Genomic DNA, 15176 nt, shown 5'->3' with positions numbered 1-15176 from the left:
ATTAGAAGGCATACTGGTTTTGGGTATTCTACAAAACTTTGGGATAAACACATATTTGAAAAAGGACCAGAGCAGTTTGTTTTCATAGAAACATAGTTAAATATATGAGCTATTTATGATTTAGGAAATAAATCACTACAATCTCATCTCCCACAAAATCAGCTTGGTTCAGGAATGGCCAGGTTTTCTTATAGATTCTTATTTCAGCATAAGAATAATGTATTCAGTTTAGCATAAACTTGCTCCTAATTAACGGAAGTTCAGCCAAAGTTATCCTAATTAACTTGAAATAAGAACACCCACAGTTTTTTGTACCGATTTAAACAAAATCAGCTTCAAAATATACTGCAAATTAAACTACAGCAGCTCAAGGTCTAGTCAAGCTGCCAGCTGAACTGACAGAAATACTTCTGAACTCTATCATAGATTTAAATCAGGTTAGTCCAATCCCTTATCTTGCTTCTCTGCAATTAATTGTTTAAACTATTAGCCTGGTTCAGCCACACATGACCAAGATATGAGGGTTTAACAAGCCACCACGGGTCAAGTGAACTTTGGTAATTAAATAGTTGTATATTCCCAGTCCACAGCAAGTAACAGCTGAAGAATGTTTGCTTAAATGTCATCTGAAGAAGTTAAGTCATGCTAATTGTACCTGCTTACGGAGGTGGGGGAAGGGGTCTAAAAAATGACACACTTTCAATATGCAAGTTAAAAAAAAAAGACACTTTTAATGACTGCAGCTATGTAATGACTGATGCCTGCACTGGCAGTGCTGAGCAGTTTTCAGTACACACTTATCCTTGATATAAAAAGCTGGAAAGGACCCCAGGCCAGAGCTGCAAGAGCCACTGGTAGCTCAGGATTGCAAATGAGCAAAGCCTTGCAAGCTTGTGTCCGTCCCTGCTCTGCAAAGCGTGTACGTTTGTGAAGAGGCATAAAGATCACGTCTGAACGTAAGCGTGTACTTAAGTACAATACACTCATGGAACAGACAGGGAGTGCTGAGCTGGGGCAGGGTGTTCACGTTAATTTGCACAGCAACTTTTGCCTCTGCAACTCTAACAAGACAAGAAGAAAAAAATCACTTTATATTTTCCACTGCTGTCAGCAGGTGAGGTGGAATTTAAAACAGAATACACATTTTGTTGAGCAGGAGAATGCTATTTTGACGTAATAAGTTTGTATAGCAGAACTTCCTTAGAGCAGATGAAAACAGGAAAAGATAACTAGAGATGATACACCCACTGAGAGACATAAAGGGAAAATAATCCCCCCCAAGCAAAAAGAGATGAACTACAGGAACACCATGCTCACCAGCTAGCTCTTTTGTCACTGACTCAAGGGAGAATATGTCTGAACCTTGCAACCAGTGACACAAAATACTCACCCTGGAACTGACCTTAAAAGCCATGGGGGAAGTGAAACATGATAAAAATATTTTTTCAAGTGTTTCCTCTCATTTCTTAAACCAGGACAAGAAAAAAAAAAAACAACCGCAAAACAAAAAAGGAAAGAATGTCTTGGGCTCTCTGTTACAGCTGTCATGTATAAATGAAGCAGCATCAGAGCAAAGACAGCTTGTTCTGAGGCATATGAGGGACTAAGAATAACAGAGTAGGATAGAAAATGTTAAAATCTTGAGTGTCTGAAGCTTTTGGTAAGGCCAGGCAAGGTATTTCTGTAAAAGAAAGATGAAGACTTCACTTCAGCCTGTAAATTGAACGGATTTAAAATCTCATGGGTTTGATAAGCTTAATTTTGTGGGTACTCTGCAACAGATATATAAATTGCTACAAAATGAAAAAGAGCAAGAAAGAAGGAATTGTCCGATCTAGCAGTATTAAAAATGACTAAAATTCTTCACTACCTAAGAACAGAGCTACCAGAGCTGTGGCTGTAAGAGACAAGACGAGTGCATCAAAAGTTAGCAATAACATCAGCCAAGCTACCCAGAGACTCACTTCACACGCGCTCTGACGTGAGAAGGGATGACCACAAAGTCTCAAAAAGCAAAAGAAATTATGTGAAATGTACAGAAACCTAGGCTGTAACAAAAAAAAAAAACCCATGGGATCACTAGAAGATTCACTTTAGAAATTTAGTATCCCAGATACCTAGAATGAATGGGTCTAATACTGTTTCTGTCAGCAAACAAGTAGCAACATTTTTGTGTGAACAGAGTATCTTGGGTATTATTTTAAAACGTAAGAGGAAGGCAGTGAAGTTATGCAAACAGTGCCAAAAAAATAAAAGCACTTTGGCTTCCATTACTAATTTGGTAACTTGTAGTCGAAGCTTACTTATCTATCTATGCGCTTACATATGCTCATAGAAGTCCTCCAAAAGGTTTCATGTGGACCTGAATCAGATTCAGATAATCAACCACTTATTTAAGAGAGCTGAAATTTCCAAAATGTCTAAGGAATTTACTTTTCAATAAAACTTTGACACAGGCAAAAGTCACTGAATCTTATTCTCTTCTCACATATTTAAAAATGTTTTCTTATCCAAAGTTATCAGTAGCATATTCAATTAAATGTATGCACAAGTATTACAGTACATATAAGAATCCTTGCATAAAAGATGTGTAATAATGAAAACATTAAAAATATTTTTACTAGTTCATCTGACTGTACCCAGATATCTTTTGATACTGAAAGAAATATGATTAAGAATGCACAGTTCACGCTATTGTTTTAACTTCCTCTGTGCTACTGATTCATCTGTACCACAGGGACAGTAGTACTTCCCGTTTTAACGTAAGTGCTAAGAGAAAAAAAAAGAGGAATATGACAAAAATCGAAAGTACGTCCATGAGAGTTGGTCAGTCCTGATGCTGGTTAATAACCTGAACTTGTTTAACCTGTTCTGTCCCACAAAAAGCACTGAAAATAGCACAACAAGGCTATTCTAGATTAAACAGACATGACAAAATAATTTAAAATAAGTGCTAATCCACACCCAGCTGCGTGTAAAATTCAAAACTAAGCTCAATTAGAAGAAGGAAAAAAAACCAGCATGATTTCTAGTGAACCTTGAAGCAAAGGTGTTCTGCAACCCTAAGAGTTAAAATGCGTACAGAAACGGTTTTTATTTGAGGTGGTCTTCAGGTTTTGTTTTGATGCATAAAACTGCATGTGGGGTGTGGCCCGAGCTGTTTGTGGGCAGGTGAGGCAGATGTGGCTCGCTCTTATCTGAAGCCAAGCAGCTGTTTGCAGCATGTTTACATGACTCACAGAAACATGGTGTCACAATCTGTGGTTGACCTAGGGTTTTTCTTTGATAACCAGAAGCAGATGTTCATGATATTTAACTATAAAGTAGAATTCCCAGTTATCTGATAAAGTACGAGTGACAGACAGCATTGTCTCTGAAGAGCCTTCCAAATGATATAAATACGTATTGCTCTGGGGCAGCATGGTGACATCTTTCTACTTATGTGCATTTTTCTGATTTTATTTTGTATTGTAGTCTTTGTACTACAATGGCAAACTCCCCCTCATCTACCTTAGAATTGTGTGGATTAAGGAAAGAAAATAAATCATCTAAACATTTGACTTCTAAGATTACAAATAAATTTATATTTTCAGACATTGTCAAGAACACTGGGATATGATCTCCAGCGCTTTTCCCAGGAAAATCATTCCTTTCAAGCAAGGCAATGCCAGAAATCCTCGCTGCTGGGGCATCTGAACCTGTGCGGACCCCAACCATGAGGGGAAGCCCCCGAGGCGCATCCTCAGTACCCAGGAAGCCAGGCTGGCTCACCAGCAACCACGTTATGGAAACTGCGACAGACGAAAAGACTACCTAGTCCACACTCTGCCCCCGCTAAAGATGTGCCTTTATCGACATCACCCCCAGCCCATGTCTATCTAACACGGTCCTAACAACCTGCGTGGTGGGGACTCAGCAAACTCCCCGCACAGTCTACATCAGTGCTTCCCTGGCCTGACTGGCAGCACAATATTCCTCGTGATAGCTCGGATCTTTCCCACAGCAACTGAAGCCTGTTGCTGTTTCTTATACCTTGCCCTTGGAGGACAGACCATTCCTTACTCTTAGCAATAGCCTTCATTTACCTGAGGCTACGAAGCCATCCAACTTTTTTTTTTTTTTAAAAACTTTTATTTTTTAATTGGACACGTCATGAGTTGTAGATCTCTGACCGCTCTTGTTGCTCTCCTGCAGACTTCCGCTGACTGATTCACGCAGGTCTGTAAACAACCTGATTTTCTAACCCTAGCAACTCCTGATGCTGCTTCGCACTCCTCAGTTGGAAGGAAGGTAGTGGCTCTCTGCCTTTCAGATCACCAAGGACTACCACCTAGGTAAAGCAGACTTTCTGCCAGCTAAATTAGTTTAATTAAAACAAAACGAGAACAAACTGTGTGGTAGCACAAGGTCACAGCCTGCCTTTGTAGATGTCTACTGCTACAGCTCCTGTTGGCCTCCCGAGGAGGGACTGGGGACTGCAAGTGCTGGCACCTGGGTTGCCTTTGTCTTCAGTCTGACTGAAAGGGAGTTTTAAGAAAACCTCTTCAAGGAAAGCAGCATTTAGAATCATAGAATAGTTTGGGTTGGAAGGGGACTTTAAAGGTCATCTAGTCCAACCCCTGATTCGGATTTGTTAAAAACACACCTAACTGCAATTAACTATGGAAAGGTTCCCGGCATTCCGCAGCCCATGGAGGAGCGCACAAACAGAAACGCCGTATTATGGGAAGTTGCTGTCTGGCTCTGTTCCTGTACTAGCCCTCCTCATGACCTTCAGGGCACCCCACTCTCCCTTGACCAGAAAGGGCACTTCAGTTGCTGAAGCACACACTAACTGGGCACAAACCTTCAGTGGGCATGCAGAAGGAAAAGAGGGCTTTCAAACAGAGCGTGACTCAACTACAGCTTACCATAGGCAGACAGCCATACATCAGCTTTCCATAAACTTAAACAAGTTAGAGTCAAAAGAAAGGAGTCAAAGGAGTTAATCACCCCAGCCGACAGTGAACACCGACTTTTCAGTTGAGGCAAGGGGTCTGAGGAGGTGAAAAACCCCTTAAGGTTTATTATGACTAAACCAGACTAGAGAGCCCCAGTTTGCATGTCTTAGAGACACAGAAGATCTGGAGGAAACAGTGCAACTGACCCCAAAATGTTTCTCCAAAAGTTTCAGAGCAATTTTACTGCTTAATTGCTAGTTCAGTATTTACTGCTTGCACTTCAAGGACTTACCATAGCAGTTTCATACTAACTTGAAAGATAAACAATGATAATAATCTGAACCTTTCTAAGGAGGAAGTTGCCCTTTTTTTTTCTTTAATGATGCTGTTAACATCTTAAAAGTTCTCACATTTTTCTGACAGGAAATTTCCACTCATCAAGTTCTCTGTTACATTGCAAAGAGATAAATACATCTTAACACACTTTTTTTTTTCATGTTGCCTTCCTGCAATTCAAAACCTCCATCTGCTTTTTCTAACATAAAAGACCACATTTAATCAAAAATAAGCAGAAGAATAAACGCACACACTGAGACGTCAGACTGCAAGTCATTTCACACAGGTCATAGATGTGCTGGCATCATTCCTGCGTGGAAGGCTTCTCCAGATATGTTTATACCAGCTCAGCCACATCTTTCTGAAAGTATGGCCTTCAATACAACTTGAATTTCCTAATTTCCATAACTGGAAAACCTTCACATTGCTAGAGAGTAGAAAGGACTTAAGACACAAAACTTTGCAGAAAGTGGGTTCCCTCTCTTCTTCTTGACTGAAATCATTCAGACAGAAGGGGAGCCAAGCAAGCTCTCTTCTTCCCTTAGGCACAAAGAAGTTGTCAGCAATCAGAAGGTAATATCCGTTGGAAAAATCACTCTCCCACTAGATCAATGATGCTTGGCAAGGCAGCAAATGTGGTACAGTCTCAAGGAATTAATAATACCCATCATTTCCACCTCAGTCACAGAAAGTCCGGCTCTTTCTTCTAATGCCTGGTTAACATCTCCAAAGGGCTACTGCCCACCCAAAAGAGCTGCTACACTCCCTAGACTGCTTCTTCTGGCTGCAAAGTCCCAGAGAGCATCTTGTGACACCAGAAACCCAAGGAAGCTTTTCATCCTCCCATGGGGTCCTGATAAAGGAGCTTTTTCACTCATTGACTCCTATCAGAGCCTGGCCTAGCCAGGAACTCATAGGACTTTTGAGGCTGATAGACTACCTAGTCTATTGTTCACTAATGTGGGCAAAAATAAGATAGACAGAGATGATGCCCATCGTCAACAAGGCAAATAGCAAGCCATGATATTCCAGCTGCTAGTCAACTAGGTTCAGACACACCATTGATCAGCAGACCTTGCACAAAGCAAAACTCACTATCAATTATTTTCTACGTTTTAAAATTGCTAACGCGGATGTAAAGCAGACATAAAAAAACAAAAGTAGCTGCCATTTATGGGTGATAATAAGGTTTGTGAAATGTCTTTATGCTTCACACTAATGGTTTCACAAACTATTTCTCCACTGCTAAGAACGGGTAACTTTTTACACATTATTCAACAGGCTCTAGCTTTTTTTTTTTTTTGGTTTCTTTATTACTGTTATTTGCTATGGTCAACCTCACACAAGACCACCACTATTCACCTTAACAGTTGCAGTAATAGAGTATGAATCATCTTCATGGTCTACACAGTGCACGTAATGTACTTTGGAGGAGCTGAACAGTTAGTTTAACCATGAGAACACTCTAGAAGATTACTAGACACATTTGAAGTTAGTCCTGATAGGTCTGTTAAGTATAAAAATATTTACAGCTAAGATGCTTCTTACTGCTGTGACAGGGAAGGAAGGTGTATAGCAAACCGCCTGTAAAAGTGAAAGAAGAATGCATGTTGTTTAGTCAGCATCAGAGTGGAACACATATCACAAGGGGCTGCATGTGGCTTCCTCGGGGAAAAGCATGCCAAACTTCCCTCCCTCACTGCTGGGAACCATAACTGAATATGCTATGCACATTAGCAAAGAGGACTTCTGGAAAGAATATGACTGGCTGGTAGCACTAATTCCTTTCATACAGTTTATGTCAAATTTTGGCCCTAAATCACATTAATCTAATAACTTTTACTGGTTCAGTGAAAACACCTGCTCTCTGCTTCAGTGTTCATGATGGTAGCTATTTCATCCCAAACCAAGACCAGCGACGTGGACATCTAAATAAACTCAGCTTTATGCTTTCTACTGTACATTAAATCTTTACACTGATAAAGTGGAACCTTTACTGCTTAAACCAGTGTACAAGATACACGTCTTTCTTCACTGTACTACTGAGACAAATATCCTTCACTGTACAATTTTTAAAAAAACCACTACATAATCACATCGTGATGCTTCCTAAGAGCACATTAGTAATTTATAAAACAAGAAAACTTCCCTCCACCAACCAACAGTAAATCAAAACACTGATTTTGAAACTCATGATTTTAGTAGATTCAGATGATACACATGTAGTAACAGGCTTAAAACAACCTAAAGCATTCTCTGCTGTTTTACCTCTTTGTCTGAAAGACGTATTTTGCTTTTGAAACAGATGAAAAATTAGCATAACCCCAGCTTCATTTTCTTTCCTTTTAATCAAAAAGTTTTTGTAATATTTTTACTTGTTTGTTGTTGGGCCATTGGTTTTAAATGGCTCTGAAATATGACACTTAATTTTTCAAGAAAATGACTGAAAAGAGTTATCTGTCTCTACTTACAGTCGTTCAATGGCTTCCAAATCAGTTTACTTCACAAGTAAAACAGTGTACTATTTTCTTCTAAGTGTCAGAATTGTAACCTATAATTCAAGATTTCAACACTATTCTCCTGAAGTTACTCAATATTTCTCCAACTTGAGTTGTCAGTTATGCACGTATCAATTTTAAATACGGTTACTGGTCTAGAAAATCTGCTTATCTTTCCTAGACTACCTTGGAGCACAACTTAGCCTTTACCGAACAACCATACACTGGTCAAACACGCTGCATACAAACAGACAGGCCTGGAAAAAGCTCCATTCCTGAGCTGCATTTTAGGGTGACCACCAGGTCTTCACCAGTAGGAAACCCAGGTGCCTGCGGAACAGTCGAGTGCCCGAGGGTCCCTTAGTCTGTGCAGTCAGGGAGTGGGGACCCCACAGAGCTCCACGGAGCACTTGCCAGGCAGCTGAGACACAGCTACTGGCTCCAGAGCATCAATTTGCTGCCTCCCCAAATCCTGCCACTCCTTCCATCCCTGACACCGTTCCTCGGCTGTGCCATGTCCATCATAGCACAAGACTTCCAAAACATCAGTCCTTTACTACAGCTTTATACATTTCTGAGCTAGCCCTGCATGTTTTAGAATTAGGGACATAAAAGAGCAGTAATTTAAAAAAAAACAACCTAAGTTCCTCATTCAGAGTAGCCATGCTTTCTTACATGGAAATACTGCTTAAGAGTTTTGTAAGCTGTCCTTTAATATATAAAAAAAAAAAAAAAAAAGAAAAAAGGTAGAAAGGAAAATGACATAGAAACCACATTTTAATTAGATAAAATTCCTATTAAAAATCCTAATATTCAGAAGATCAAGTCTACTCCATTATGTGGTTGCTGCTAAAAGTAGTTATTTTCTAACATTTTTCACAGAACATGACGCTCCTAGCCCTCCACGCTGCCAAGCCATGCTCCACTACACTTGCCTCACTGGCCGCCTTCCTGATTAAGACAGGGAAGATACAGTGACAACACAACACGCTTACAGGGTTCTGCTTTCTCTTCTCTCAAGCCCCAAGGTGAGCAGACCACTGCAACTGCTAAGACACATCAGAACTATCGCTCACTTTATCTCTGCTACTGTGTTTCCCCCGTCAGACTGAGCGTAAGGCTCTTTTTGGCCTCTCCGACTTCAGGAGAGAAAGCCGTGTTAAGAGATGGGTGTTGTCAACATCTGACCTTGTGGCTTGGCCCAGCCACAGACAAGGTCGTATTCGCAGCACCTGACGTCCTGGCTCTCGACTCCTACATCTAAGTTGTCTCCCTAAGCTCCTTTTGTAGTTGAGGGAGAAAAAACAGTCTATTCAGGGTACTTCCATCTGCTCCATTTCAGACATTTAGGATGACAGGAAATCACGTCCTAGAAGTGCCAGTTTCTTACCAGTAACTGCAATAGAGTTCTAGAAGACCATCTCAAATGTGGGCATGCATAATATAGATAATGACTGCACAGGTCTGACTGACACAGCCAGATGAAAACATTTTATTTATTCTTATGAAGGATGACTTGACTTTGGAGTCTAATGTAATTTAGTTGCATTTATTTTGAACCCTAAATACGTACAGTTATAAAACATCCACCTGCAACCATAAATCAAATGACTGTTTTCCAGATGAGAAGAACTATAGGCAGTACGAAATTAAAAGAACTATAGGCAATATGAAATGAACTGCTTTTTATTTAAGACACTCACCTTATTTCCAGTACCAAAGAAGAATTGATCTTCCAACCTTCTACAGCATGCTGGAAGATTGAGGAGCCACCCTTTCGAATTATCTTATCAGAGCTATTGATCATTGATCTACTTAAACTCAGTTCACCATCTCTGCAATGCAATATAGAAAAGACACAATTACATCAAGGCTAACTCTAGTTATAAATAATTTAAGTCACAAGTACCAGTGATACTTCCTTTCATTCACCAAAAAAAAAAGGAAGAAATTATCTCTCTGCTTGCCAAAGCAAACAAACTGCACCTGTAAGAAACCTATGGGACACCTATATCTAATACTTGAGTATGCAATTTAAGAGCTTAAATATGTTTATATTTATAATGAAATGGACATAACAAAAATTACAACAAACAATTGTGAACCTGGACCAAACTTCAGTATTTGTTTTATATAGTTTGTGAGGCACATTCTGCATTTCTATGTTCCAAATTTCCAGTGATAAACCAAGAATTGATAACTTTCAAGCCTCTGCCCAGCAATTCCTCATGTTCTACAATTATGATCTAATAGACTCCCTTTGCATGCTATTGATACTAAAAGACTTTCATGCATGGAATTCTGGAGTTTAACACCATACAAAATACAAAATTTCGTCCAGAATTCTTGAAAATTGTGTATGCAGACATCCAACCAATCACAGTTGTCTTATCCTCTTCATCAATCTTATCATATTTATGAATTTTAGTAAGGCAACCTTAAAAAAAATAATACAGTAAGCTGCATATGATGACCACTGAACATCTGATGAGGTATCATGTTACCAGTTGCAATGATATTAGGCAATAGGGTCACAAAAATGTGACAGAGAAGCTAAAACACTTCAAGCACAACTTAAGGTGTTAGGTCTAAAATCTGTTTTTATCTCCATATTTCCATTATCTTCCATACTGTTTCCATCTAGGTGCCAGAGCAATGTTCAGCTGAATTCAAACATAGCTGTTAATGATAAATATATCAAAGTTGTTAGATATAACACTCTACCATGTAGAATGTCTTGTGTCTCAGGAGCACATATAACAGTAATATACAGAAATCTCTTTATCTATTAAATAAGCATGCTCTGAAATACCGCCAATAACTAACTTCACTTAGCTTGCAAACAGAACTTTTTGACCACCAGCCCTTCAAACAACAAAATGGAAAAGATGCGAGACTGTAAACTTTTTAGGGAATCGCCGACTCTTGTTCTCCTGCAGCTGATCATGGCCCTTAGTAAGAGCTATACCAACATTACTGCGGCATATATATAAAAAAGTATTAATATTTGGCAAACTATATAGCAGACTAAACTCAAAACAAGCTTGCAATGGGACATCAATTAAGCTAAATTAACAAAACTAGTAACACGTAGTCATTTGCAAAAAGTGCTATGCTTGCAAAAGCCCCTGTAACTAATAAGGCCAGCATTACATACTTCATTAAAAACAACCCAGCATTACCAGCAACGCTCTCGCTGCCTCATCCCCTCTATGCCAACGCGCTGCCGCACCGACAGAGCGCTGGCTCAGAGGTAAGGCTGCCACCTACCGAAAAACCTACAGCTTAAGCGATCCTGTAGGTACAAGATCTGTATGCAAATTAGCCAAATCACACTAACTTGAGGGGCTGGGAGGATGCTGCAGAAGTCCCTATATTCAATAAACAGAATGTAATTAATAACTTTTGCTATTTTAAAATGTTTTATTGCCTTAGAGTTTTCCATAACGGTTGCAAATATTCCTGAATACATATTTTCTAGATGCACAGTGTGTATGCATCTATAGGAAAATTACCAAAATACGTCCAGGTAAAGTACTCAGTCTAAAAGTACTTCAGAGATGTCTCCAGTTTATGGTGGGTGAAGCATTATCCAATAGATACTTTAAGTTGACAAAACTTAGCAACAAAGTACATTGCCAACACCTAAAACACCGAAGCATTTGAAATGTGTTGCCTTCCATATTCACAATTTATATCTGCAGCAAGCTATGTAGATTGTACAGTAAAACAATGCTAAATTATGTTCTCATGAGCTAAAAGAAGGTCCTAGAAACTTTGTGTTAAAAGTTCTAGTATGAACACAAAGGTCTTCACTTACATGCTCCTCTCCCTTTTATTGGTATTATTTAATTTTCACCTAAAGTAATATTAAATACACTAACACATAAAAAGCTAAATTTACTCCAGAAAATTCTTCATTGTGTAAACAACTGTGAAATAAATTTGGGCTACTTTGTATCTTCTACAATCACTGCAAATCTTCTCTGATGTAAATAAAAAAGCTTTGGTAGTGTGACAGCAACTTGTGGCTGACAGTGCCAGCCTTCACTCTGAATTACCTTGCCTTGGTGACCAATCAATCAGACCAATATAATATGATTATCTCTCCTCCTGAAGACATTTCATTAAATATAAATAAACCAGTAGAAGATAACTCTGTTTACGAAACATTGCATTCCACGTAATATGCGTGTTTCTTTACTTGCTTAATTTTTAAAGGGATATTACTGTCTAGCTAAAGAAGGGCATGTTTTTGCAATTATTGTCCTAGCAAACTTTACTACAAGAACACAGATGATTTAGGGTTTATCACATACTTTGGAATTGCATGTAGTCCACTTTGGAATATCTGGGATTTACCTGCAGTGACACTAATAACCATAAAATAGGCCACCCCACGCTTTCACAATTCTGCATTACTGGTACTTCTGGAAGTAAAACATCCCATGGAAAACTGACTTTGCCTGCCCATGTGAAAAAAATAACCAAATGGCATGAGCCCTTCCTTCAGGAGAAAGGCAAGTGTAACATCAACAGCAGCAGCAGATACTGGTAGTACACCTAGGGTTTTTTATTTTTCCCCCCTGCTTCTTCATACAGTAACAGATAGGATGACAGGCTGGGAAAAGAAACTATATTCCAATATCCTTAGCCAAAGTGAGTAGCACCATACTGCACAAGAAGTCTCACTGGTACCAAAGTAGAGCTATCACTAAATGACCTGGCAGAAGTATATTGCAGCTATACTTACAAGTGTTGTTATGGTCATCCGTATTTATAACTAAACAAACTTATCTTCTTTCATTCAATATTAAATAATCAGTTCATTTTAGTACCTTTTAAATCGTGTCAAACAATGTATCATAAGATGAAGGGGGGCTTTTTTTTTTTTTTCAAAATATATATATGGATTCTACCTTGTGACTAATTTCTGAATCATTTTAGCAGCTACCTCTAGCCTGACAGGAACGAGTACATACTAAGAAATATGGGTATCTTTAATGCTGATTCTCCCTCATACATTCATTTTCAGATGTGTTTTTGCACACCTAACTTCGGTACATCTCATAAGTATGCGGATACCACACCATCGCAGCAGAAAATGGGCTTACACCCAGGCTGAACAAGCAGGAAAGTTACCACCAAGTTGCGAAAATATTTAATAACAAGGGAAGCCAACACCGCATCATTAACCACGCACATGCACAGAGGAGGCCTGACCCTGCTCCCGGAGGTGCCGGGGCTACTGTCGCCCAGCTGTGCCCAGCTGCCCCCATCCCACTCCCGCTCCAGCCTGCCTGGGCAAGGGCCGGGAAGAGGGATGCACTTTCTGCCTTTACTCTGGGGACCGCGGGGGCGAAGGGGGGAACAAGTAGGTTGTAAATTGCCGCGGCCTCCTCCAAGCCCGTACGGGAACTTACAACCTCCTTATGCCTCCTCCTCAAATCAAGGCAAAGGCTTACACCACAGGACGAATGTGAATTCACAGGATGTTGTGAATGCATCTCCCCCCAACACGTCGATTTGCACAAGCAAACAGAAAGTGTGAGCCCCTTCCCCGCCTTTGCTGGTTTCACGAAGCCACCCCAGAATTTACGCATCCCTCCTGTGAAAACAAAAAATTATACCCCTTCAAGGAGAAACAGGGTTGGCTGAAAACCCAACATTTTCACAGGATAGCTGCCGGCTGGGAGAAAAAATGAGGAATATAGGCATGCACGTACACAAACACAATGCGTGACAAAGAGAAAGCTGAGGTGCAAGACAGAAAAATGGCAAGGGACTTTTCGGCTTTTATTTTCGACGGAAAACAGGCAGAAGAGGGAAAATACGTAACACAGGCGCTCAGCTAGGGACCAGAGTTTCCAGCAGAGGAGCCTCGGGAGCTAAGGGGGATGTCCCGCACGCTGTCAGAGGAAGCATCCCCAAGGAGCACCGAAGTTAAGCAGGGCTCACAGGCAAACTTCAGGGAGGGAGGCAAGGACTAGCTGGAGCCGACAGCGGCCGCCCACCCGGGCACGCTCGCCTCTGAAGGACTACCGAAGCAGAAAACGCGGCACAACGCGCTCCGGCGGCCGCCGCCACCATCTCCGGCCACCCCGGCCCCAGCGGAGCAGCCGCCGCCGGGTGAACTATTAGGGGGACTTCGGGGAGGGGGGAGCAGCACCAGCCGCAACCCCAGCACCGGGCAACCCCCCGCCCGTCCCCCTCGCCCCCAGCCGCTGAGCCCCGCCAGCCCAACCTTCCCATAACCCGTCCCGCGGCGGTACCCTCGCCCCGCAAACACCGCCACCCCCCGCTTCCCTGCGCCGGCCATCGAGAGCGCCGAGCGGTGGTGGCACCGCAGGGGAAGCGGGTGACGGCCCGGGGGGCGCCAGGGGAACCTGAAGACGCGGGTGGGGCCGCGGAAGAGACCTCAGGCAGCGACATCGCCCCGCCGCCCCTCGGGGAGCCCTCCCGGCGCGGCGCCCCGCAATTACCCGGCGAGAGGTGCCTCCTGGCGCTCCTCGGTCCGCGCGATTTCTTTCGTCTTATAGAAGATAAGGAGGAGACTTATCGTGCACACAGTCCACCTCTTCCTGACTGAACGCATGTCTTCTGCGAAACGCGGTCCCCCTCCCCCTTTTCCTTTGTTTGTCAGGGGTGTGCGGAAAACAACTCCACACGCGGCACAAATTGACAAAAAAAAACCCACGGTAAATTGTTGGGTTGGTTTCCCCCTCCCCCCTCCCCCGAAATAATTAAAGAAAAATAAAAAATAAAAATCGGGCGGGCGCAGGCGCCGGGGGTCGTTTGGCGTTTAGTTTGTCTGTCTTTCACCCTGTCCTCCCCTGCCCAGCAGCCGGGCTCGCAGGCGGCGGCTCCTTCTCCTCGGCCGGCTTGGGGACAAGTCCGCGCCGCCGCCGCTACGCGCCCGCCCAGCCCAGCCCAGCCCAGCCCAGCCCCGCCGCTCCGCGCTCCTCCGTCCGCCGCTCCGCTCGGGCTCCGTCTCCCTCTCCGCGATCGCGGCGGCGGCAGCGGCGGCCCGGGGGCGAGGCTGGCGCCTCCCTCCCCGCGGCGGGGCGGTGGCGGGCGGAGCGCGGCCAATGGGCGCGGCGCGGGGGCGGGCGGCGGCGGCGGGGCCGTCCCGCTGCGGGGCTGCGGGGGCCGGCGGAGGTGGGGAGAGATCCGTGGGTCAGGAGCGGCAGCCCATGGGCCGAGGCCGGACCCCGCTCTCCCCGAATTGTAGCCCCCGCGGCGTTTGGGGGGGGAGACAGGCACCCCCCCTCCCCCAGCACGTTGTACCGCGGGTCGCGGGCTGGGTGTCAGAAAGTTTAAGTAAAGGACCGCCAGCGCGGTGCCGCTTCTTTTTAGAAACGGCACGTGTCCCTTTCTGAGAAGGATAAGGTTTTTTTCTTAA

The 15176-nt window shown here is 42.7% G+C and overlaps 1 protein-coding gene across 2 annotated transcripts in view; it reads right to left on the bottom strand.

Moving 5' to 3' along the window:
- The window catches only part of ST8SIA4 (ST8 alpha-N-acetyl-neuraminide alpha-2,8-sialyltransferase 4), a 59435-nt gene extending 44665 nt beyond the window's left edge, over positions 1-14770 (bottom strand). The window contains exons 1-2 of one of the 2 annotated variants that reach the window (XM_054185677.1): positions 14257-14770; positions 9478-9609 (exon numbers count right to left, since the gene is read on the bottom strand). In XM_054185677.1, coding sequence (XP_054041652.1) covers positions 9478-9609; positions 14257-14369 — 245 coding nt within the window. In that variant the 5' untranslated portion in view covers positions 14370-14770. Of the gene's footprint in view, positions 1-1402; positions 1682-9477; positions 9610-14256 lie in introns of those variants that run through there. The other variant, XM_054185678.1, reaches the window with a different exon arrangement.
- Between the last annotated feature and the right edge of the window lie 406 nt (positions 14771-15176).

Source organism: Rissa tridactyla, chromosome Z (assembly GCF_028500815.1).
Source record: "Rissa tridactyla isolate bRisTri1 chromosome Z, bRisTri1.patW.cur.20221130, whole genome shotgun sequence".
NCBI classification, from domain to species: domain Eukaryota; kingdom Metazoa; phylum Chordata; class Aves; order Charadriiformes; family Laridae; genus Rissa; species Rissa tridactyla.
The sequence above is the reverse complement of the archived record's forward strand: the minus strand, read 5'-3'. Positions and strand labels throughout refer to the sequence as shown.